Genomic DNA, 26,612 nt, shown 5'->3' on the forward strand with positions numbered 1-26,612 from the left:
TTATATGTTTCTAACAATCTTGTGGTTGACATGTAGAACAGCACAGATAGCATTTATATAATGCTATCGTTCTGTTTCAATTAATTCTGTTGTCAACGCTCATATAAAACATCATGTAATATTAATTCTAATGATATTGTACTGTGCTCTAGAATAGTACAGCACCACATTTCTTTACCATGTCGTTGTTGTGTATTGTATTTTGTCTAGGTCCAACACCATTTTGCAGAACAGGTCAGAACAAAGCTTCAGTGCTGGGCTGGGTTTCCCATATGTTTCAGCACTCAATCTTTTTCTCTTGGAAGCCAATGGGCAGAGATGCCATTAGTGCTTTGACACATTTTGTAGAGAGGGTCATATCATGAAACAGAGGATGACTGTGTCATATTGTTCAGTATAAGCAGTTTTATAGAAATGTGGGCAAAATCGCATCTTGATATGTTTCTGAGATTGAAAACCATTTACAAACAAGTCCTGTCAAAATGCACAAAAATTTGTTCTTTGAGACCAAATTTGTATGCAATTTTGCCCAAGTTTGCTGCACAAAGCACATCACTAATTAGCGAATTGCCAAGCATCACAAGATATGATCAATAATTACTATGATGAGTCATTTCCTCAGCCTATAGCCTAGCCTGGCATAACCAGTTCTATATAAAGCAGTGCCCCTCCACTGCTCACTGAAATTACCGTTTTCTATCAGTGTGCATTTGCTTCTGCTCGAATGCAATTGTGCATGTTTTATTCAGTTTTCAAAATGATCAGAAAACAAATATTGAGCTGTAATCAGTCTCCCTGCATGCGGCGACAACAGTGTGTATCTTTGGGTGACCCCGGAGCTCACATTGTTTTGTGTTAAAATACTAGATATAAGGAATAGAGACCTAAATTAGAGTTTTGAAAATATTGAGCAAAACTGCTACTACTGTATCATTTCATTTTTCAGTTTGACTGAAGAGTATGTTAGGCTAGGAAATACTAGTGTTGTGCACAAATAACTCACCATACACTTAAATGACAAAACACAACATGCAGTGTCTTGTGAATGTTTCCCACCAGCAATGTCAAACTATCAAGTAGTCCGCATGAACTGTGTATCTCTACAAAATATAAATAAGCTGTTATGCAATCATGAATTTAGATGCAAGGCAAATTATAAATTGCCCACACCCCACCCTACCTCCTCACTTCCTCTTTTTTGTCTGGGCACTTTTGTGCATGGTAGTGTGTGTGTGTATGTATTTGTGCATTTGATTGAATGCTTCACATCATTCCTCCTCTTGTTTGTATCCTACTTGTATTAAATTGGTAAATTGTAAGAGATTATTTTTCTTACACTGGATTGGTTACCTCCCAGGGCCTCCGATGCCTCCCCAGGATGTTCAGGTGCTCTGTGGGCAGGCTCCAGGGGTCCTGCAGGTCCGCTGGAAGCCCCCCATCCTCTCTCCCACAGGCACATCCAATGGGGCAAATGTCATTGGTTACGCAGTCTGCACTAAAGGACAGAGGGTGAGTTAGCATATCTTGGTTTCACCTGCCAAGACTAGATTTTAATACTATCTCATTCTTTTAAAAGAAGGCATAATTAGTGATCAAACAGCGCTTATCTTGCTTTATAGGCATTGCTCATGATATATTATGCTCTGTTAAAAGGAACTACAGTAGTTTGTGGATAAACCCTAAGCATATGGGATATATATTGCAAATATCTACATGCTGTAAGAGAATACAGTACAGTATTTACAACACTGAGTGAAATGTTTAATCATGCTTAATCCAGGAAGAACATGAGAATATACACCACAGATGGGACATTAACAGCCTCTGAGTGTGGCATTATGTCATCATTGCCACCAGTCCACACAGCACTGCCACCTACTTGTGATTAGCATTCGTGCAGGGCTCTCAGTCTGAGTGCTGTGAATGTCTTGAAAAGGTCTCTCACTCCCTCTGGTGACTGCCAAAGTAAATCAACACAGAACACTTGAAAGGGTAAATCAACATTCAACTACCGTGGGTAGAAACCTGCTTCTGAGCTACCCCTCTAGGTGGAAAACTTAAGAGCATTTTTTTCCCAGCATAATGAATCAAATTAAAGCAGGTATATTGGCATTTTAGCTAGGAAATGCCTTAAGTGAAATCACTTACTCGACACTATAGGAAAATGCATGGGGCCTGTCAGATTTTTATAGCTGGATTCATCCATGTTTGTATACTTCCAATGAATTGACTGATAATATTTCAGCTGTTGTTAAAATGAAACTGCAGCCTCTGTTTATGTTAACACTGTTTTTTTTTTGTTTTTTTTTGGAACCTAGATAGCTGAGGTGTTGTTCCCTATGGCAGACTATGTTACGGTTGAACTGACAAGGATTCAATGCCTCGAGGCCAGGGAAGTCATCGTTAGGACACTGTCCATCCAGGGAGAATCCCAGGACTCCCAAGTTGCTGTCATTCCAAACAACCTGCTTGTGCCTCTACCTCCGCTTCCTCTACCACCGCCAGTGCATCCTCATGCAGGCCCTCCTCCACAGCCCCATGCCCAACCTCTCCTCCAATCTCCTCACCTTCCTCATCCTACACCCCAACTTCCTGCTCCACCCCACGGACAACAACTGCCACCCCATCCTGCACATGTTCAACCCCACCCCAGACTTCCCCATCAAGGTGGACTCCCGCAACCCCAGCTTCGTCTCCCACACCCCCACCCGCAGCCCCTACATCTCCAGCCTCGCCCACCCCACCAGGGTCCCAGGCCCCAGCACCAACTGCCTCCGCTGCCCCACCCCCACCCCCACCCTATACCTCTGAGACCAGTAAGTGCCAGAGACCTGGATGCCAAAGAGCACACGGCCCATCACGGGGGAGCTGTTCTACCTGGCCAGCCTGGCTGGGCCCATACACGCTCTCCTTCTGCCCAGCCTCCTGTGCCCATGCAAGGCCATACCCTTGAGGCCCCGCCCCCTGCCAATCCACGGTCTCCCTCACCCCAGAGAATTCTTCCTCAGCCCAGAGGCACACTTATCCCAGACACTGTGGCCAAAGCCATCGCTCGAGAAGCAGCTCAGAGGGTGGCAGCAGAAAGCGGCAAGGTCTGATGACAACATCATAGATGCTTAAAGTTAATTATGTTACACATTTTGACATAACTGTCAATAAACTGTTATTCCAATGTGAATTTAGAATAGTTGAAGAATAGAAATGAGAGACTGTCACAGCTAGTTACATAACACAACTGTGATTAGTATACTAAAATTATATTTAATATATTTAGTATGCTAAAACATAAATACACTGTTAACACTGTTTTTGTTACTTTCCTATTTATACATACATGTTTTCAGGGAGACAGAAGGCAAGGGAGATATGGAGAACAGGGTCATTCATTTCACCAGCATCACTCTGATGAGGAAGAGGATGATGAGGAAGGGCTTGCACGTGGTCGTCGGAGAGGACCCTCAGTTGATGAGTTCCTCAGAGGCTCTGAGCTGGGGAGGCCGGTAAGACCCATGTGATAAGTGACAGATCTTAACTTCAGCACCAGCGCGTGTTTCAATGGAAAAACCTCCTCACATGCGTGCGCCTGGACGTGTGTGTGCATGTATGTCTGAGTGGTTGCATGCGTACACACTCCTCAACCCGTGTCTTTACATGTGTTCACGTGGGCGTGCTGGCCTTATCCATGTGTGTTTGGTGTGTGCATGTATATATGTTTGTATGTGGACTTAATCGTGTCTGTTCGTTTGTGTGTGTAACTACCAAAAGCCTCACTATAGTCACAATGAAGATTATCACAGCGAAAGCAGCCGGGGCTCTGACCTGTCTGACATCATGGAAGAGGATGAGGAGGAACTGTACTCTGAGATGCAGCTGGAAGAGGGACGTCGACGCAACTCGCACAACACACCCAAGGTGCAGTTCTTTGCACTTATCCAAGCAAATTAATTATTATTCAGTGAACTGCACAGGCACAGATACTTCAGCTGAGACTGCTGCCTTGCTTTTGATATGTGTTATTAGTGTGTGTGCTGAGTTTAATTCAAATTTATATAGAAAGAAAAAAGCCCATGGATAGAGGGGCAGATGCAGTGGGTTTGACCATCTCAGTATCGTAGACAGAGATAATGAAAGCTCCTGGGTTTGAATCTTTCGGCACCATGGAGACAGGCATAACATTATGACCACCTGCCTAATGTTCTGTTGGTCCCCCTTTTGCTGCCAAAAGAGCCCTGACCCATTGAGGCATGAACTCCACTAGACCCCTGAAGGTGTGCTGTGTTATATGGCACCCAAATGTTCAGAATCAGAATCAGAATCAAGTTTATTGTCATTATATGTCAGACATATAACGAAATGGCGTTCCAGAACACCCATCCAAGAGATAAGTGTCTGCAGCCTTGCAGCCATCAAAGACGCTGCTGTCTGTTAGCAACAGATCCTTTAAGTCCTGTAAGTTGCGAGGTGGGGCCTCCATGGATTATAATTGTTTGTCCTGCACATCGATTGGACTTAAATCTGGGGGATTTTGGAGGTCAAGTCAACACCTTAAACTTGTGCTCCTCAAACCATTGCTGAACCATTTCTGCTTTGTGGCAGGGCACATTATCCTGCTGAAAGAGCCACCAGGAATACCGTTTCCATGAAAGAGTGTACATGGGTTGCAACAGTGCTTAGGTAGGTGGTATGTAGTAGTGTATCCTGGTGCCAGGTGTTCCCCAGGTAAGCAATGCACACTCATCCGGCCATGCAGGTGATAGAAAGAAAACGTGATTCATCAGACAAGGCCACCTTCTTCCATTGCTCTGTGGTCCAGTTCTGCTCATGTGTCCATTGTTGGCGCTGACAGGGGTCAGCATGGGCACCCTGACTGGTCTGCAGCCATGCAGCCCTGTATGTCCATCACCCTGTTGCTGGTTTACCAATGTTCCTTTCTTGGACCACTTTTGATAGATATCGACCACTGCAGACTGGGAACACCCCACTGCAGTTTTGGAGATGCTTTGACCCAGCTTTCTAGCCATCACAATTTGGCCCCTGTCAAACTCGTTCAAATCCTTATGCTTGGCCATTTTTCCTGCTTCTAACACATCAACTTTTAGGACAAAATGTTTACTTGCTCCATAATATACCCATTAACAGGTGCCATGATAATAATCAGTGTTATTCACTTCACCTGTTAGTGGTCATAATGTTATGCCAGATTAGTGTGTGTGTGGTTGGCAGATACCAGTGTTCCACTGTTTTCAGTGCTGCTTTCACGTGACTTTATGCCTCCACAGTTGCTAATGATTCTACTTTTTTTTTATCGTGTCATCGCAGAAACTACAGAAGCTTATTTTACTTCAGTGAACAAACATGTCAGTGTAGAAAAATGCAATCTTCAAAGTCTGGACCAGCGGCTCCATTTGCTGCTGCCAGAAAGCTCCTTTAATTTATCAGAAACACAGATAGAAATAGAGAGAGAGAGAGAGAGAGAGATTGTGTTTTTCTCTGTTGGAGTGCCATGCAGTGAAACAGCAATAGACTGGATTTGATTAAAACACAGACAGAAGACAGAACTTGGAGCGAGCTAAAGAGTGAGACTGTGATGCAAAGATTAACGTGACAAAGGGAGCCGTAATGCTGAGGGGTGTAACCTAGGCTGCACCGACAAGTATCTTTACCTTTCTTTTTTTTAGTGAATAATTTTTACAAAGTTTATTGAGTAGAATGATGAACACTAGTTGCTTCTTAATTTTGGAATGGTAATATTTCCCATGGGCTTGTGCGTGTCTGAATGTGAGTCTACTTGTGCGCGTCTCTGTTTCAGTGCCTGCCTGTAAGTTCTGCATGATTTTGTTTACATACAGTTTGTATGAGTATGTTTGACGTGCACTTTTTCATGCACTGTTTACCAGTATGTCTATGATTCTGTGAGCAACTCATGAATGCTTTATGTCTGGGAATGCTTTCTATGTTTGTGTGTATTTCAGACAACCACCCCTGTTGGAGGCCGCCATGATCGGGATAGTGGGAGACGAGTACATCATGGGGGTTCCCAGCCTCAGAGACGACCTCTAATGGTCCCCTCAATTGGTCAGTATGGGCAGATAGATTCGTTTTTAGGTTTTCTGTGCCTATAGTGCAGTAACATTTGTTACTTTTTTAAAGCCTTCATGAGCTTCTTTGTGTCTTCAGATCACCTTTGTGTCTGTGAACCATGCTCATACCCTTCAGTACCTTGACTTTGATCTTCCAGAGATTATTATTATTATTAAACTGCTGCGCACTGTTGCAGGACTCAGTGATATGTTAATCTACTCTGACAGTAAAGGATAGAAATGCAACAGTAAATTTCCATTATTTGTTCAGTGCATATTTATTAGTACCTGTTTTAGGAGGCAACACAAATCTTCACTTAACATTTTGGGGGGAGAAAGTAGACTTTTTTATTTGTAACCTCATCACCTTCTAACTGGTATTTCCTGTAGAGGTAACCTCTGAGAATAACAGTGAGGGAAACCTCTCTCCCATCACCGAGGATGTTTACTATGGCAGAGTAGCGCGACACAGGACGTGGTCATCCCGCAGGCACATGGGCGGCACGAGGTCTCCCCATGGTATGTGCCTGCAGTCCTGTTTTTACCACCACAGCATGGCAACAAAAGTGCCACCAGCACCTGGCAAACGGCAATAAATAGCTGTGGACACTTGCAAATGCAAATGTAATTTTGTCTTAAAAAAATAATAGTTATTATTATGCTTACAGTTGAACAGCATGACTGCACTGCATTGAAATGGTGGACCCACTGGCAAGCAGTACTTTGGGCCCAGGATCAACATTTCCACAGTTGCAGATGATAAATGATTGACTGACTGTTCAGGGAATGTCTCACAACACTGCACTGAGCTCCAGACGCCTGCTAAAACCCTTCCCTTTGTGATACAGCCACACCTACTACACCAATCATGCATGAAACTCTTAAGAGATGACAGTGGTAGGCACTAAAGAATGACCACATTGCCATTGCTTCTTGTTTCTTTAGATGTTTGAGTTTGCGTTATTGAGCTTTTTTTTTTAAAAAAAAAAAAAATATTGTCAGCTTATATTTTCAAGCAACAAGCACTGGCCACATAGTGTCACACTTTGCTGGGTGGGGCATTTTCCCAGTGTGAGAATGGCGAATCAAAATACATGACAGGTCTTCACAACAACACTGCAGCCCCAGCTTGAGACCTCTTCTGGCTTTGAGGGTTGGCGCAGTGTGGTTGGTTTAGATTGCTGTTTGTGTGTTTCTGTCTCTAGTAGGTGGACGTTTTAGGGTTTAGCATGCATGTCAGGGTCTTGTCTGTTGCTGATGCTGTCTTGCCCATAAGTCACAATTTGTCTGTATATTGCACCGTGGTTCTCATTTGTCTCTTAGAGAATACTTGATAACCATTCATGGTAAGGACACATAAATTATTATGAATACATACATGATTTTATGTATGAAAAAGCATTAATTAATTGATGTAAAACATTGTGAACTATTAGTGTATCAGTAGCCCTGCAACAGACCGGTGACCTACTTCTTGCCCTAAGGCAGAACCCCCCCCCCCCCGCCCCCCAACCTTGAATTGGATAGTGTATCAGTGATGTCACAAAGAAGTTATGCTTAAGAAATGAATGTGATTAACAATTCATGATTCATGATGACTTAGTTGTTGCATTATTAATGTATTATTCTTACACTTAATTTGTGCATGTTTCTGACAGTTCATGAGGTTTTACATCAAAAAGGAATTCTTTCTCGTGCACGACACCATGTATGAATTCAAACATAAAAAAACGTAATATTAAAAGAAATAATTAATATACACGCACTGTAGCATGTGTGTATGTGTGTATTTGTGGATGCATGTGTGCGCGCTGCAGAAAATAGTTCACTGGGTCACAGATTTCTTCCTGCATGGTGAGAGGCGCAATTATGGCTCGATGAGAAAAGTGAAATCTGTCATGCAAATACTGGATGATCAAATCAGTAAGACTTATTAAGATCCTCTCATTGATTTCCTGTGACTGAAGCACGGCATCGCGAATTTGCTTATCACAGAACTGGTGTTCACTGTATGCAGCAATAAGTTTTGCTAATGATTTTTAAATTTTGTTGAAGGGACTTACAATCACTAGCTTCCCTTAAGAAGTTTACATCATAGTAGTAGAAAAACACATTTAAACTTACTTTGCATTATGAAATGTGGTAATGTAAATGTCTTCTACTCAGTATTTGGGCCATATTTCTATTAGTTTATTGTCTTGTGAGGCTGGATGATGGGATTTTTTTTTGTTTTGTCTTTTATGTGCTGAAGATGGCTACAGGGATCGGGATCGCCGCTCTCCCACGTACTATGATGAGTCAGAACCCGAGGAGCTCTTTAGGATCTTTGTGGCCCTCTTTGACTACGATCCTCTGTCCATGTCCCCCAACCCAGATGCAGCTGATGAAGAGCTGCCCTTCAAAGAGGGGCAGATCATTAGGGTGGGAGTTTTTTATTTTTAAGTGTTTAAGATGAATCCAAACTATTAAAATAAACACAAATGTCACTGAAATGACTTTTGTGGTCCTCATCATAAAGAAAATAGACCTTTAAACACTGCTCTGTCACGCTCTTACCTATCAGGTGTACGGTGATAAAGATACAGATGGGTTTTACAGAGGTGAAGTGAAGGGCAGGATGGGGCTGATCCCCTGTAACATGGTGTCAGAGATACGAGCAGATGATGAAGAAACCATGGACCAGCTCATCAAACAGGGCTTTCTGCCGCTCAGCACCCCTGTGGATAGAATAGGTACCACACAAGCATGCTTATGCTCACAAATGAAGATATATGTGTTTTACACAGTTAAAAATGGTTAAATACTATGAAGGAAAACATGTAACGAAACGCTTCCTGTTAAAATGCTGTTTATAATTCCCTTCAGAGCAGAACAGAAGAGCCCTGCGTCGAGATCAGGCCTCCAGGAGGATGGTGGCTCTGTATGACTACGACCCCAGAGAGAGCTCTCCTAATGTTGATGTTGAGGTATCACTGACTGGATGAACTGCTCAGCGCACAAATGTTTATTGGGCACTTTGTGCAAACATCTGTCATAGCATATATTGTCATCAACTACTACAACCCACCTTAAACTTCCATCTTTTTACAAACACTTTTATGTGCTTTTAAAATTAGTCTCAGATTAGAGTAATCTCACTCAAACTTAAAAACACACACACAAAACAAAATCATCCAAAAATAGCAAATTAGTGTAGTATGTAGTATATAAGCAGACAGAATTTACAGCTTAATTCAGTCTGTTTGTCTAGACTGAACTAAGGTGTGAACATTTTACTTTGATTGCATTATTTGTGTATCCCTTTCTGTATCTCTGTATCTCAATAGGCTGAACTCACATTTTGCGCCGGTGACATCATTGCCGTGTATGGAGATATTGATGAAGATGGTTTCTATTATGTGAGTGCTGCTGGTCCATGTTTCTGCTGTTAGCTGTTAACTTCTGATATCTTGCAAGCAAGATATCAGAAGTTAATCCTTTAACAGTTCTGGGATTTTTTTTAATCATTAAGCAAAGCCAGCTTTGTTATTTCCCCCCATTAACTGTTGTTATTGTAAGCTTAAGATAATTGGCTACAGTTTTATGTCTACTGTACAGACATGAAGATGGTATTAATCTTTTTATCAAACCAGTTCCTAAAATGTGAAACTGCTCCTTGAAAGCTTCAGTCTCTTAAGATTTCAGTTGACTGGTGGTAACAGCAATTGTTTTGATTAACAATTAACAACATCCAATATCCTATTTGATTAACAATATTAGCAGTAGCCAACTCATGTTTTGCCTGTTAGAAGGTTTTATTGTGAAGCTGTAGCAGAAAGAAGTGCTCAGCTTGCATTGACAGTAACTTCAAACACCATTTTCTTTTAGGAAATGTGGCCACTGGCACGTAGTTTGTTGTAGATACTAAACAAAACACCAAAATAAAAGTCACTGGACACTTTATTAAGTACACCTTCTAGTTCCAGGTTGGGTCCACTTTTGCCTTCAGAACGACCTTAATTCTTTCTGGCACAGATTTATCAAGGTGCCGGAAACATACCTCAGAGATTTTGTTCCATATTGACATGATGAGAAAAGCATCACACAGTTGATTCAGATTTGCTGGCTGCACATCCATGATGTTAACCTCCCATTCGTCCACATCCTGACAGTGCTCAGTTTAATTGAGATCTAGTGACATGTGGAGGCTATTTGAGTACAGCAAACTTAGTGATGTTCAAGAAACCAGTTTGAGATGATTTGAGCTTTGTGACATGTTATCCTGCTGGAAGCAGCCATCAGAAGATGGGAACACTGTGCTATGGAAATGGGATGGACATGGTCAGAAACAGTGTTTAAGTATTTTTTTACTTTACAATATTTTTTTAATCTTATCTTGTCCAATTTTGGTGTAGCCTCAGTGTCCTGCAGTGTGGTCTTCTGCTGCTGTAGCCCATCTGCTTAAAGGTTTGACGTGTTGTGCTTTCAGAGATACTTTTCTTTGTACCTTGATTGGAACAAATGATTTTGTGAGTCACTGTTGCCTGTCTATCAGCTTGGAGCAGTCTGGCCAGTCTCCTCTGACCTCTGGGGTCAACGAGGCATTTTCAACCAGACAACTGCTGCTCCCTGGACATTTTCCCTTTCTGGATCATTCTCTGTAACCCCAGAGATGGTTGTGTGGAAAAATCATAGATCAGCAGTTTCTGAAATACTCAGACCCGCCCGTCTGGCACCAACAACCACGTCACGGTCAAAGTCACTTAAATCACCTTTCTTCTCTGTTCTGATGCTCGGTTTGAACCTCAGCAGGTCATCTTGATCATGTGTACATGCCAAAGTGCTTTGAGTTGCTACCATGAGATTGGCCAACTAGATATATATATTAACAAGCAGTTGAACAGGTGTTGCTAATAAAGTGTACTTGAAACAGATGGATAAGAAGATATGAGAGCAGCAATTGAGATAAATTGGAGGCCCAACATATGTAATATAAATATATTTGATATGTCGTGTCCACAGAATGAATTGCATTATGTTCAGTTAGCTGTGGCAGCTGCACAGAAATGGCACAATCTTGTTATGAATCAGTATTCTGTCAGTTGTGTTTATGCCTCCTCTCCTCTCTTTATTTCTTTCCACAGGGTGAGATCAACGGCCACCGCGGTTTGGTTCCCTCTAATTTCCTGGAAGAAGTGCCTGATGATGTGGAGGTGTATCTGACTGATACTCCATCCCACTACCCCCAGGAAGAGCCCACCAACCGGCCCCCTGCCAACTCCGCCCCCGCTGTCTCAGAGAGCAAACGGGTACATCATCATCGCCGCTCTCAGCGCTAGGCCCTGTGTCCATACATCCTCCGTCCTCTCTCTTGATTTCCGTCTCTCGCTTCCTCCACTTGCCGTCTGTGTGCTGTTCATTGTGTGTGTTTGTCCATGTGGTGACAGTGGTGACTAAACAGACTAACAACCCCCCCCCACCCTTTGGAAAAAAGGGACAAAATCCAGTGTTAACACCTTTCTGAGTCTCAGAGAAAGGAAGAAGCAAAGCCTGACATGGACAGAGAGAGGATAGACTGTGGGCGCTCTGCAGGTGGTAAATGCATGTAGCACTGGTTAAGGGGGACTTGAAAAAGGCTCATTCTTTACACAAGATAATTTGGGACCTTTTTGCACCGATACACAAACTCAAATTGTGGTTATTGTGTATAATAATATTAATGATAAAGATAATAAGTGCTTTATTAACACATAAAAATTGCTACCCAATTATACTGAAAGAAATTATTTAAGAAGAAAAAGAGATAAAAGCATGCCTTTTTCAAACTTGATACATTTTATAGTAACTTTCTTGGCTCGACTGCTGTATTTCCTTAAAGAGGCTTTGTTTCTTTATGTATATTGCACACACATCAGATCTATTTTTCAGCCCTGGTGACAGTGGATATGCCATGTTTGCTCTGAGCTCGAGGGACAAAACTATCCACAGCACTGAGAAGTCCATACTGTATTGTTACAATGGAACAATAAAAGAAAACAATTGGATATTAAAAAACATTCGTGCTCTGTGTTCATGTGTGTCGTTGGTGTTGTTGGTGTTTTTAGTTGTCATAGTGGTGTGGGTTTTACCGACAGTAACAATGCTGCCACATCTGATTTCTTTTTTGTTTTTCCTCACCCGCTTGGCAAAACAAAACAAACAAGCAGAGGAAGATTGTTCATTTCACATCATAAATGGCTCTGTCTGCCTTGTACAGTAAGTTGACAACTCGAGATACCAGACTCGCTGCGCTAATGCACACAGCTTGTGGTTGCAGCAGAAGATTTTAAATGCCACACGATATTACGGAAGCACTTGTCAAGGCTTTCTGATTTCATGATTCGGATCAGGCCGATTTGTCTTTTCTCTTTGTTTTTTATTCGAATGTGAAGGTGACATCATCAGTGATTAAAATATTTGACTCACATTAGTCAGAGGGATCCCTTTTGTCATTCGTAGGTGTTATATGGATGACATATGACACCAAATTGCTCACAATTTGGACTAGTTTTTAGATTTCACTATATGAAAATATCTTAATCTGAAATAGCAGCTGCTGCATTAGATGATAAGTCTGGTATCTGCAGTTGTGTCCCTGGGTGTTGTACTGTATATAACTGTACTGTATATTCCCTCATGGCCTATTGATGGTGGACTTCTTCGGCTCTGTGGTGTGCTGATGTTGTGCTCAACATTTGATGGCTTGCTCCTCAGTGTAATTTCTATGTGTGCAATCTGTGTGAGTGTGCAGCTGAGGCATTACACAATGTTTTGCAGACCCCAGTCTGTTTATGGACTTTGTTAATGAAGACCTATTGTTTATATAGGGACAAAAAGCAAGTCCACATAACATAAATCTTTAATTTTTTTTTAGGTTAAAATTTAGGTGAAGTAGCAGTTAGAATTAAGGTTAAAGTAAGTCTGCAGGAAAGGAATGTGATTGGCAGCGATTTCAGGGGATTTAAGACTTAATCTTACAAAATTTGTAAACTGTAGTACTGTAGAGTGCAAAGTCTTTAGCCACCTGTGATTTCTTTATATTTTGCTGGGAAAATGGGAAATAGGTACAGTCATACTGTATATTGAAATGTGCAAACATAAATGGAAATACAGTATATAAGGCAAAAACAGAGTTACCACATGTTGAAAGTGGAATGACCACCTTTATTCTTCAACACAGCCTGAATCTGTTTGGAAGCTTTCTTGTAGTTTCTTTAAGTAGCATTTCAGAATCGTTCTTCAGGCTTCTTGAAGGACATTCAAAGCTCTTCTTTGGATGTTGGCTGCTTTTGTTCTGGTCTCTGTCAGGATGATCCCACACTGCTTCAATAATGCTGAGGTCTGGCACACAGCCCCAAACCGTGACAGAGCCTCCACCATGTTTTACAGATGGCTGTAGACACTTGCTGTTGTATTTCTCTCCTGACTTCTTTTGTACATACTGATGATGATTTAAACCAAAAGCATTTGGATTCATCAGACCTTCTTGTTCTTGTGTAATTTGGCATACCTCAGCCTTTCCTCCCTGTTTCCCTTCCTTAAGAGCAGCTTCTTGACAGCCACCCTTCCACTGAGACCATTTGTGATGAGGCTTCAGTGAACAGTAGATGGATCAACTGAAGGGCCAGATGCAGCTCTCAGGTCCTGTGACAGATCTTTGCTGGATTCCCCCCCATATTTCTTAAGGACATAGGCCTGTCACTTCTTCTTTTGTGCTTCACTTATCCAGTTATGTGAACATTTTTAAGAACACTGCACGAGATGTGTCAAGTTTTTATCTAATAGCTCTTTGAGAGTCACCTTATTGCAAAAAATATTATTTCATGCCTGTCAAATTGTATTATCTTTTTCATAGATTCAACTAAAGAAATGAGGGAAAAAAAAGATGTGTTTTTGTGACAGGCTGCTAGTAACAAAGTATCTAAAGATACAATTTAAAATTGGTTCTTTGCTAAATTGTCTGTTATGTGTAGACACAACACTGGTTCATCTCTTGAATTATTTGCCTTTTTTTAATGCTCGAATGATTAATGGGTCAGTGTTAAATGACTTAACAAACAAAAAAATATTCTTGTAGTCAGGTAGAATGAATGGATTGAAGATGGGTGAAAAAGCAGCTAATGTCCAAAAAAAACTTTGAAGGATCTTCAGAAAGCCTGGAGAACTATCGCTCAAGACCACTTTAAAACATTACAAGAAATTCAGGCTCTTTGGAATCATATGTAGAGATAATACTGTACACAGTACTGTAAATCTATTAAAAATAGACGGTAGACAGAGTTTAGCTAAGGAAACATACACATGGAAAGGTTTAGTGTTGCAGTATGACAGTTTGTTCATTTGTAATATGCTGCCCCATGCCTCCATACCTCCCCACCACTTCTCTTCCCAGGGTACCACAGAAACCACCGAAGCAGTCAGCAATGACACCGCACCTGACCGGGCACCGTCTCCGATTGTTCGCCCCCTCCTCCCCGGAACCATGAGGCCCCTCAGCCCTACAAGGGGTCCCCACGTCCCACTGGACCCCCGGGACTCCCAAGATTTGGCAAACAAGAAGAAGAAAGGACTGCTTTCCAAGGGAAAGAAACTTCTGAAGAAACTCTCCCCTGTGAAATAAAAAAGAAAAAAAAATGTACAGTAAGTGCACATACTGGGCTCTGTATATTGCATCCATACAATCAACTCTGTTCTAACAACACGTGACAGAGAGGATGTGAGCTGTGTCTCCTGGACTGCATGAGCCTGTTTGAATACAAGTGATACAAAAAAATAAAGTTGAGTGATGGATAGAAATCGATTATGTACAGTGCAGTACCAGAATCAAGAGCGAGGTCACCTGCAGACACAAAATCATATAACTTTGATGTATTTTAAATCAAGGGGATGATTTAAAAAAAAAAAAAAGACAAACTAGGATTTTCATGACATAGATTTCTGTTTTTGTTATCATTAGACAAAATAATTTTGACATTTGTTTTAAGCAGGGTATCAAAGCATCTGGTTGCAAAACTTTCCAAAAGTCTTTTCTCAGCATAAAAAAAAAAAAAAAGTGGAGTAATGATGTCACTACAATGAAACAGGCACCATGCTCGTCTAAGAAGATCTCAAAAAGACTACACTGTTATTGAGGCATTCTGTGAAGTAATGCTGGCTGCTAACAAAATCCTTTATTTAGTGCAATATCATGGAGAGGCGGTAGCATATGTGGGAATAAGACGCATTTCCACTCGTACCTGTGATTCAGCTGAGGTTTTTTTCTTTTTTTTTTTCCGAGATGAAAGGAATTTTAAAAAGAAGAACAGATTGGCAACAGGGCATTAACATCAGAAACACCAGGCAAGTTTAGCTGTCTCAGTGGCCTTTATGAAACCGATATGAGCGCGACATTCCTCGTTTGATAACAAGGTTGACTTAACTCCAGGTATTTCTTTTATGACGGGCCACTTGTGCTTTGTCATTTTGGAGAATTAAACAAAGAGCGATAATGTTTGTTGTCATCCCTGTCAAACTGTCATGAAACGCCTAGTTCAAGGCAAAAATTTTGTGTCTATCTTACTATTGCACAAAGGTGGGTGTTTTGTCTGACGATTGGTAAACAACATATTTTGTGTGCCTGTGTGTGTGTGTGTGTGTGTGTGTGTGTGTGTGTGTGTGTGTGTGTATGTGCGTATGTGACACATTCATATTTTGCACCTTTCATATTTTCTGTTCACTTGCATTTTTTTTTCCTGAAGGAGAGGCCGTGTAGTTATTGGTCCTGTGTTCTAGTGATGTGCTGCTACCTCCACTGCCTGTGCATTGTTTAGTTCATGCTGATGTTCACTGGTGTTCAAAGACAGTGGATCACCGTGAAATTTCACATTTGTAACCCATATGCTAATGATATAATTGTTAAATTACTAACACAGTTATTAATAGTAAAAGCAAAGCAAAGTATTATTTGACAGATGTAGTTAAAATATTTCGACCCTTACGTAGCGGCTCATTTCTGCAGCTGATAAACTTGTGATCAAACACGACTTCCTCAAGTTCACAAATGTTTCTTTCAGGCACCTGCAGATGCCACAAGATGCCAACATTTCTTAAGGTGATTAAGGTTTTGGTGATGCACCTTCTTTTGAAACCAGTGAGGGACATGCTGAAGCCTCATAAAAACTGGAAATCAAAATGTTAAGATGTGCATTGTTCTCATCTACCTGATGTCTGTGGCAAAAACGTAACTTTTTAACTTAAGTACACATTTTGTATTGCTTACCTTTATGCCATGATCTGTACTTACATTATATAAGGAATATACCATGCTAAATCAATGTTACACAGCTATTCTAAGGGTATCTGGTGCATAACAGATTTTTGCTTTATTCCCATGATGTTGAATTATAAAAAAAAGGAGTGTGAAGTGATTCCACTTGATACTGTCAATATTTTCATTGTTCTGTTACTGATTGTTGACTCTCTGAATGTTTTATGTGTTTAATCAAGTTCTGAAAAACAAATTTATTTGCACAATGCCACTGAAAGATTGGCACCATTAAAGTATGATCAGATCAACAGACACTTAAAATCATGCAGATTGTTGGACCAACTGTCTAATTAGCCAGTTTCTTATTTAATGAATTCTTAGTGTTAATACTACACAGACAACAGATCAGATTGCACGGAGACAGAAAATTGTAACAGAATAGGAATTGAGGGTTTTTTTGTGTGTGATTTGTGTGTGCAACTGAATGCCAGACTTGTATTTTTTTCTCTTCTTTTGAGCCGTTTGAAAGCGGTTTTCTGTCTTTATGTTTTATCCTTTGATAGTTTGGATATCCTGTTTGATTGGAAAAATCTGTAGCTTAGCAAGCTGACCAAATTCGAAACAAAACCCTTGAAATGAAAAAAAAAAAAAAAAAAAAAAGGAAGAAAACACATCTTGTTTTCCTCTGTTCTTACAAACATATTTTTATTTGACTTTTTTATGGAGGAGACTATTTTTTCTGGGTTTTTGCCATTAAGCATTTCATATATTTATATATTTTTTATGCTCAAACTAATGCTCTGTGTAATGGCACACATCTCACAGCATATAACTCAAATGGACTGACTTCAAATGGCAACCCATTGTTTTACCTTTCGAGGTCACAGATGTGTGTTAATTCTACAAGATTATTGGAATAAAGTAATAAAGTCTTAAATATTAACTTAATAAGAAAGAACCTGCATTGTCTACAAACCTTTTGTGTGCTGTGGAGAGGATTACAAGAGCTCACAAACTACCTGATGTAAAAGCATGTGTCATAGCTTTAAAAAAAAAAAATCCCTGAAAGATTTATAATTATGTTTAGCTATAAATGTTCATTATGCCCTGTCCATCTCCAGTTGTCCCCCATGTAAAGTTGCACTTGACAGATGAGTCATTTGTGGGTTTGCTGTGTGGCACAGGGTTCCTTTATTCGTGAATATTGCGGATTACATGCAAAGATAGGAGAGGATAGCCAAAGTGGAATTTAGGCTGGCACTGGGTTTACATGTTATTATTTTGCAAAGCAGTTTCTGTATAGTTTCTCTTTCAATCTTTCACAAATTTGAAATCATACGGTGTTCCAATACCAAATCATTCACTTGTGAATGGGTGTAGTGTCTCTAAACGCTGTAGCTCTTTTGTACTTCAATTCATTTGTAGATAATTTATAAATGTTTCTACTTGATTTTATGACAGCCTTTTTTTTAGTGCACTGAGATTTCCTCTCATTGTAAAAGACTGCAAGCATTCTCCATAGTGTCCTTTGAAATCACATGTATAAGCCCACCGTATGTGCTTGCTTTGTGAATCAAGGTTAAAAAAAAAAAAAGAAATCAAAGGAAAAAAAAAGAAGAAGAAAAAGAAATCACTGGGCAGTATTTATGGTGATTAATTATGTATGGGTGTGCATGTGAAAAATACAAATTTTATAACCAAATTAAATTTGATATTTTTTAGAAACTTGTGTGATGTCTTTTTACTGAACATGGCAGGCTGCATTTGGAGCTGTTGCTTTTTAATATAGCACACAACAGTAATTCTTATGTGACTCTGAAGTAATGACCACAGTACATGTAACAAGTGACCATCTTCAGCTGACTATGTAAATGTGACTGTAGCGTTTGGCTACATTTCTATATTTTCACATTGTGTGCTAACAGACCTGATTGGTAGATAGCCTGGATTTACAATAGCTTATCTCAGGCACACAAATCAGCATGAGTCAAAAACTAAAAAAAAAAAAAAACTTAAAAAAAAAAAGCATTGAAATTAATTTAGATGTGTTGCCCTGCAGATTCATCTTCATCACAAACCATCGGTAAGGTGTACAAATATAAACCAATCAGTCTTGTTGTTGATTATGACCTGTTAGGATGGCCCATAGCAGCTTGACATGAGGTGCAGGTGTAGCCTAATGGAGAGACATGGTTCCAGTGGCAACCTCTGATGTTAACTGGCAGTCTTTTATAGACTGCTGCTAATTGACCCCCAAACCATACTATTGTCTGGGGTTACATACTAAACTAAACCCACTTCCCTATAATCTCAAATGAAAACTGATAAGGCTATTCAAACCCCTTTTCAATTACTTGGTACTCGGGAAGCCTGGGACTCTTTTGGCCTAAACACCTTTAGGAAAAAAAGACAGGTAAGGATCTTTTAGTCAAAACAGAAGTCAAAAATAATACACTTAAGGTATAAATTGGTTCTCCTACCCATTAGAATACACATCAGGCAAATGTAAAAAGTAATATTTTCTGTTGACTTAACCAACCTTGCCATACTAATCAAGATTTCTGTTCCTAGACAGACCTTCAGCAGTACCTGCTGGCAGGCTGCCAATGAGGAAAAAGCCACAAACCAAATCATTAATAAAACATATCAAAACTCTTTGTGTGATCACATTAATTTATACAAGTAGTGTTAAAATTACCCCTGTGTAAACATATACTGGCTAGATAAATAATGAAGAGGACCTTCGTTACATCACCCCACAGAGCAAAGCCACTCACCGACTTGTCCACAACAATCCAAAGGTGTGCATTTAAGGCAAATATACTGCTCTAGCACTCTCTTTAAGACTGCTTTGCTCTGCCTCCAAATGGCTTGGAGAAGCTGCCATTAAAAGTCAGTACAGCTCTGCAAAGTACTCACTCTGTGTTGCTAACTAGATTGCTAAAAAAGAGCATAAAGTGTTGGTCAGATTTAACAGTGACCCAGGGTGTAATCAGCAGCAACAAGTGGTTGTTTAGATAGAAAATCCCCAAATCAGCTTTGGAAAATTCTCTTTGATGCTTTATCCTTATTAATGGATGACAAAAAATAGGACAACAATGACAGTATGTTACCTCATATATACATGCCTGTATAGTTTTGGCAAAAAATTTGTTTTTTTGAACAAAAAATCTTTCTATTAATAGACGTACTGTGAAGTGATGTTGTTATTTACTTTAAAATACCATGATACATAAAAAAAAAACAAAAATCCTTTTATTTTACATTAGTGACCAAAAGCAAAAGTCACATAGACACACTTGGCAGTTTCAAGAAATCCTCTGCTCTGAATGACCATATAAATCACTCAAGTCTGCCCTTTGTATGGAGCCCATTTGAATACATATGTGTGTGTGTGTGTGTGTGTGTGTGTGGGGGGGGGGGGGGGGGGGGGGGGGGGCGTCAGGGTTTTGGTTAAAATAGAGGATCTTTGTTGATGTATTTACAGTTATAAATAGGTGGTCAGAATGAATTTTACCACTAGAGGGGGCAATAAATCAGAACTATATATATATAGTTATACATAGTGAGTTGCTTGTACACGTTTACTTTTTATTTTTTAAATAAAGGACAGTCTTAGTAGCGCAATAAAAAAGACAGAAATCATCTGCATTGGTTTTTTCCCTTTGATGGACTGAAAGAAAAGAGGTCAGTCTCTGTGAGCTTCAGCAAATGAGTCAGGAGTCAAGGATTTTCAGAATTTGAATTTCAGTTTGGTCAAAGTTTCAGAATCAGCAGAGATGCTTAATTTGCGTTCATTTCAGGATTTTAGAAACATTGCAGAAACAATACACCTGACAAATGACTAGCTAAAGTTAACATGCAGGGGCCATAAACCACTGATTATGCTCATATTATTGTTTATGGCTGTGGATGAATTGTTACTTTCAAGTTTGACCATATTGTCCTTTTCTCTAATTCGAGTCACAAAAATCATAAGAGGAGCCCCTGCTGCCCCCTTTCTCAGACACACATGCAAATATATGTAGTCACCAAATGTATACGAGGCAGGGGAAAGTGACAAGAACAGAAATGACTGTTTTAGGCGAATTTTTCTTTTAAATCAACAATGCATAAATACCAGACTAATGATAACCTTTAATTTTCTCCATTCTGTTCTTTTAAGGTGTTTGTGCAGCTGCCAGACCTGCTGTTGTCATGCTGTTACACAACGATCCTCAAGGGGGCAGCAATGATTTTTAGTTAGATGCTGACAGTGTATATGCACTGTAGTTAAGTAATGAGTTATATGCATTAAGAAATCAGTAGGTCTCAGAATGCATTTAATTGGGTATCACAGAGAAGCTTTATATCCCAAAAATTTTAAATGGATGAGCTTGAGGAAAAGTCCTGCAGCCCTTTTCCTCCTTGCCATAAGTACCCTCTTGTACATGCATACATATTTTATCATTTGCTTAAACTGAATATTGACTCAAAAAGGAAAAAAAAAAAACCCTCAAAGACTGAGCAGCACAGTTTGAAAATACTGCAGGCTTTCACAAGTGTTTTGCTGAAATACCCATTCTGTTCTCAGGGAGGCAAGAAAGAGAGGAGATTGAATTTGTATATCAATGAACTCTTGTTTTCTTAGTTCTAATATATTTGCCTTTTCCTGATCTTCCTCTTCTCTGCCTCTCTCACATGCCCCCTCTTCCTTTTCTTCCCCTTCCAATCCACCGCCACCTCTTCTCCTCTTTTTCCTCTTCAGCTTGCTCTTGCTCTTATTTTGCCTTGCTATCCAACTGATCTATATTGAGCTGTATGTCTCCAGAGTCCCCTGGGCCAATGGATGTTTAAAATTCTTGCCAGTTGTAACCTCTCTATCACTTGCTCTCGTCCCGGCTGCCTTGCCACCACAGGGGGGCATAAGGAGACATTCATCTTCTGCTGGCCTTTCTGAATATTTTACAAAACCTCTGACTGCCAGTTAAACACTCCACATCCATTTGACCCTCCTGCCCCCAAATCACAGCACGGATCTTCCAGGTGAAATATTTTAATGTGACTTTGATGTACTCAGAGAACTTTTGACATGCGGCGAGTCAGAGATTTCTTTTGAAGTCTCTTGGCTTGAATATATTTAAAACTGTGCCGTTAACAGCAGCTTTTATTATATATGCTACATGTCCTTCTGTGGACACATACAGGTCTGATTTACCAATTTAGGGTACTCCAGGGTAAAAAAACCAAAAAAAAACCAACAACCACGGGCTACTTACCCCTCTCTTTTCCCATTTTAGACCAGGTTAAAAAAAAGCACATGCAAATGAACTGCCCTTCAGACCTGTTCCACATGCATTGCAGTTTTAAATAACACCTGACATGCACATATGATCAGTAACAAAACAGGCACATTTTGCTAAATTTGACCTTTTCTTTATTTATTTATTACACTCACCCATATAATGCATACCGTGTATGCTGTGTACCTTACCGGCTACAAATGTATATAATATTTTGATATCTGTATATAGTGTTTTGACGTGTGTGTATATGTGTGTATATGTAAATGTGGGTATTGACACTGATATATATATTTATGTATATAGTGCTTATGTATATGCTTATAGATTTTTGCTATTTTATTTTAATCTATTCTATTTTAGTTTAGTTATTTGTGTTCTTACTCATCCTTTTCATTTTTTCTCTGTATTGAGCTGCCGTAATGCACAAATTTCCCCGTCGTGGGATCATTAAAGTTTTTATCTTATCTTATTTTCACAACAGGTTTTGCAGAATCTAAAGGACAACTGAACTCAAGTTTAGGTAAAAATGTATAAACTGCCTAGAGGCCCCATTAGAGAACCATATGTAATTACCAAACAAATTCACATTAATCAGATGATCAGAAACTAATTGCTACACAGTAAAACTGCAGCTTTGACTGCAGTAACACTGGCTTACATATAATAACACCCCCCCACACACACCTCCCCGAAACACCCTACCCCACCCCAGTCATACAGACATACACTACCTGTACAAGTATTATGAACCAGCATTTGCAATCAAATATAGCCCTTTTAGAGCTGTATGCAGTAAGTTTTATGCAATAGCTCTCTTTTTACCTTAGGTGAGAAACTTCTAACAAAAGAGCCTGATCACACTGAATAAATAGTTCAGCTGTGCACCAATCCATCCCCTCCAACATTAATGTGGTTCCCAGCAGGTGGTTGGAGGTAAGCCTCTAACCTGTCCAACACAGTACTCTGCGGGAAGCCTGCTGGTGGGAGGATATATCACCAGGCCAGTAACTCACTGGAGGCATCCCACAGGGGTTGAAAACTGATGTTCATGGCAGCCACACTCCAAAAAGAGCATTCATTCGTCATATGAGGATGGCTGTTGGCTGACGTCAGTGAAGGGAAGAGGCCAGAGCACAGGCCTTGCCCTGATGATTTATCTTTGGCTGAGACTGCTTGAAATGGGAGACATCCACAGTGCATGACTAGGCTGAAGAGCTCTGAGAGCTCCAGTGCAATGACTGTTGAAAAGACCGGCTTTTCTCTAGCCAGCTATAGGACTACTGTAAGTGTTACTACACAGATGCAATGACAGCTTTATGTTCAGAGACTACACTGGAGCACTCCCCAGAGATTTGAGCACAGAATACAGAAGCAGTTTGCAATGATTTCCACTCAGAGGGTTTGCTTATGGCTGCAATTGACTTAGTTGTTCTTGGGTCACTTTTTCTGGTCATTCGTTTTGCTCTTGTGAGCCCCGCCATATGGATGCATCACCAACAGGTTAAAAATGAGCTGAGCTGATTTCAGCCTTGTTTGATAGGGTGACGAAACAAAATTTTATCACTATTTGGCTCATGACCGCCTCCAGGAGGTGAATCGTCAAATGGCAATAAACTATCTTTAGCTTCATGATAATTAAAAAATATATCTCTTTTTGCCCCCCCCAAATGGCACGATGCATATAACCAGCAATTGGGGCTGCTGACAACCCTCATGAACAGGAGTCTTGATGTATTTTCTGACTCCAAGGTAAAATCTGGCAAATATATTAACAGTGTGCTTGGATTTCTTTTTTTTAAGTGAAGAGACCATGCCAAAGCGAAGTCCATTCTCTCTTTCTCTCAATGCCATGAACACTATTGCCACCACACTAATCTCCTCATAACTAGATTACTGCCTTTCACTATGCCTGGATATTGTCCTGTCCAACTAGTACCAGAAAAAGAATACGCATTACATTGGGAGACTGTGCAGATCAACTACTTTTTAACTATTTCAGTTTCGTGAGTAACAAGGATCATGATTTTATATTGGCAAAATTCAAAGCCCCAGAGCTCAGGAATAGCATACAAAAATGGTCTGTAGTGCAGAAGATAACTTAACATTACAGGGAAATCATTCAGAAAGAACAAGATTGTGGATACAAGCAGCAAAAATGAGCTTCCTCTGAAGGGTGACTGGCCTCTCCCTTAAAGATAGGGTGAAGAGTGCAGTCATTCAAGAGGGGCTCAGAATAGCCCCTCTCGACTCCTTCAACATCGGAAGGAGTCAGTGGAGGTAGTTTGGGCATCTGATTAAGATGCATCCTGGCTGCCTGCAGGGTTACGTTTTCTGGTCATATTATATTGGGAGGAGGCACCAGGGTAGACCCAAGACACGTTGGAGAGATTATATCTCTCAGCTGGCCTGGGTATGCCTCAGTGTTCCACTGGATAAGCTGGAGGAGGTGGCTAGGGAGAGAGAGATCGGGATTTCTCTGATTAGGCTTCTGTCTCCACAACCCCGCCCTGAATAAGCAGAAGAAGATGGATGGATGGATGGATGGATGGAAAATTAGTTTTTTGTTAGTTACTTGTTTTTTTGAATGGTCTTAGTGTTATATTATGCACGTTCAACCATGCAGACGTCAACTTTAGAAGACAATTTGCAAACAGGGGCGTGGGGTGTAGTAGTAGAAGTAATACTAGTTGTACCAGTCACATCTCCTTGATAGAACCTTCACACTCCTCACACTCGACCCAGTTCTTATCTAAGGCCCTCAAAACTCTTGTTGTTTATGGTTGCTTGGGATTTAGAATAGGTTGTCTACTTTTCAGAAGATCTCTTGTTTTATCTCCAGCTTCTGCAACTCTATGTTGAAATAAATCATGTGAGATACTGAACTCCAAGTATCATCCAGCGCATCCATCCTCGCATGTGTGCGTGAGCATTAAAAATGTATCTGTGGATGCAGCTTGCAATAAAAAAGTATTTCACTGCTAAGTGAAAGTAAAAAGACATTATGTAAATCGCAGTCCATTTACCATCGACTAAACTAGGAAAGGGTGGAACACTAACTAACCTTACAAACTTGATAGTGCAGCTAGATTAGTTACAGGAGATAGCTTGGTGGCACAGCGGTGCATTAGCTGCCTCACAGCAAGAAGGTTGTAGGTTTGAACCTAACCTGAACCTAGTTGTATATGTCATAGTGACAAAAAAGCAGTAAAAGGCTAATCCCTTGACCTGCATAACACTGCACAGCTCAAGCTGTTGCTGAACCACTGGAGCCACATATAATATATATATATATATATTCTATATATATATATCAAGTAAAATATTTATTTTGTATATATATATATATATATATATCAAGTAAAATATTTATTTTGTTTTACTTGAAACAAAGGAGCTCTGAAGGTGTTCAAATTATAAATTTTATTTACAGTGAAAAGCATATAAATCAAGAGTGAAACCTTCTAAATGTATCCAGTGGTTGAAATTGTATAGTAAAACAGCACAGAACCAAATGCTATATGTTGGCCAAAATTCAAGTGGCTAGTGGCAATTTTCAATTTAATGGCTCCAGAGAGACAAATATGCACATTTTTGGAACTTGTATCCACATTTGTGAGATTGTTTCAGCTATCTGGTGCACTTCTGCCTCTACTGACACTTTTAAGAGAAATATTAAGACATTAATGTTTTAATAGCCTTAGGCTGTTCTTAGCAGGCTTAACATTTTAGCTTTGATATTTAAACTCTTCTGTCTTTTATTTTTTTTCCTACTTATTTGAGCTTGACTGTCTATAAAATGTACATGTAGCTCTTTGGCTAACTCTGGCTTTTTAAAAAGCTTTACTGGAGAGAGGAACCCAGGACCTTTGTCAACAAGTGAGGAGGAAGAAAACTTTGTGCAGAGTTAACTTTTATTGCCAACATCTTTCTTATAAAAATGTAGAGTATAAGATTATTAAACTTTTGAAACTTTATGTATATGAGGTACACGAGTTAACGAGACAGACCTGGCAAAGCAGGCACCAAAGCTGATAACAGATGGAATGCCTATAAGTATAATTACTTCTAAATGTATCATTTAATATTCTGTATCCTTGAAACATCAAATAAAATCCAGGTATGTTTTAAAACCACTTTCATTTTCAGTTTGCAACAGATAGGCTCAAACATGCTCGAAAGCTCATTTTTAGCAGGCATGTTTACCAAAATCACAATGCAAACACTTACCAACTAGTACAGAGACAAGGTACACGTAATAATTTGCTGAATGTCAAACACTACGAGCAAGTGCAGATAAAAAGACTGAATGTTCCATATCCTAAATGCCTGAGTAGACTCTGGCTTCTGCTAATTTCTTCTGCTATTTATCGGTTTCAACAGCTCAGTGAGGCACAGCCTTCATTTCAAAAAGACATTTAATAAATTATTAAATGAATTAGTGTCCTGGCTGTTGCTCCTCATCAAATGACCTCTAAAAACCTATGAGCCACCTGGTAGCAGCAGCTCTATATCCAGTACTACAGTCACAGATGGTGACTCCAACCACATCTCTGTCATCTCTAATGGCACTACCAGCAGGTTGCATGCCTGGAACAGCAACTGAGATCTGGAGATGTTACCAGACTAAATAATCTGCAGTGTCAGTGTTGACAATCCCAGCCAGCCAAAAACCGTTCAAATAGAAACTCATTGAGTTTAAAGTGCATTACATGGAAAACCATGGCTCTGCTCATACTACTGCAATAAGTATAGTAAAATCAGGTTAATCTACTTCTATAATACAGACTGTTAGAGGTCCCTAAATGTCTCTCTTTGGCACATATTTCATAATATGTAGTTAATTAGCCTCTGCTGTAAAGCGGGAAACTATTTATTCACCAGTGGTGCCTGCATGCGTTATGCTGTCACCCTGGCACAGGTGCCACCTTGTAATAAAACATACACTGTGGTACTGAGTGCAGTGGGTTTATCTGACATACTGTG

At 40.0% G+C, this 26,612-nt stretch overlaps 1 protein-coding gene across 1 annotated transcript in view; it reads left to right on the plus strand.

Moving 5' to 3' along the window:
* The window catches only part of rimbp2a (RIMS binding protein 2a), a 70,973-nt gene extending 52,963 nt beyond the window's left edge, over positions 1 to 18,010 (plus strand). The window contains exons 12-23 of the mRNA XM_030743059.1: positions 211 to 234; positions 1,358 to 1,509; positions 2,319 to 3,092; positions 3,345 to 3,500; positions 3,766 to 3,912; positions 5,973 to 6,075; positions 8,332 to 8,501; positions 8,644 to 8,812; positions 8,946 to 9,046; positions 9,407 to 9,478; positions 11,204 to 11,368; positions 14,491 to 18,010. Of these exons, the coding sequence (XP_030598919.1) occupies positions 211 to 234; positions 1,358 to 1,509; positions 2,319 to 3,092; positions 3,345 to 3,500; positions 3,766 to 3,912; positions 5,973 to 6,075; positions 8,332 to 8,501; positions 8,644 to 8,812; positions 8,946 to 9,046; positions 9,407 to 9,478; positions 11,204 to 11,368; positions 14,491 to 14,718 (2,261 nt within the window). The 3' untranslated portion in view covers positions 14,719 to 18,010. The remainder of the gene's footprint in view (positions 1 to 210; positions 235 to 1,357; positions 1,510 to 2,318; positions 3,093 to 3,344; positions 3,501 to 3,765; positions 3,913 to 5,972; positions 6,076 to 8,331; positions 8,502 to 8,643; positions 8,813 to 8,945; positions 9,047 to 9,406; positions 9,479 to 11,203; positions 11,369 to 14,490) is intronic.
* Positions 18,011 to 26,612: the final 8,602 nt, after the last annotated feature.

The sequence above is a fragment of the Archocentrus centrarchus genome, chromosome 12 (genome assembly GCF_007364275.1).
Source record: "Archocentrus centrarchus isolate MPI-CPG fArcCen1 chromosome 12, fArcCen1, whole genome shotgun sequence".
In the NCBI taxonomy this organism is placed as follows: Eukaryota; Metazoa; Chordata; class Actinopteri; order Cichliformes; family Cichlidae; genus Archocentrus; species Archocentrus centrarchus.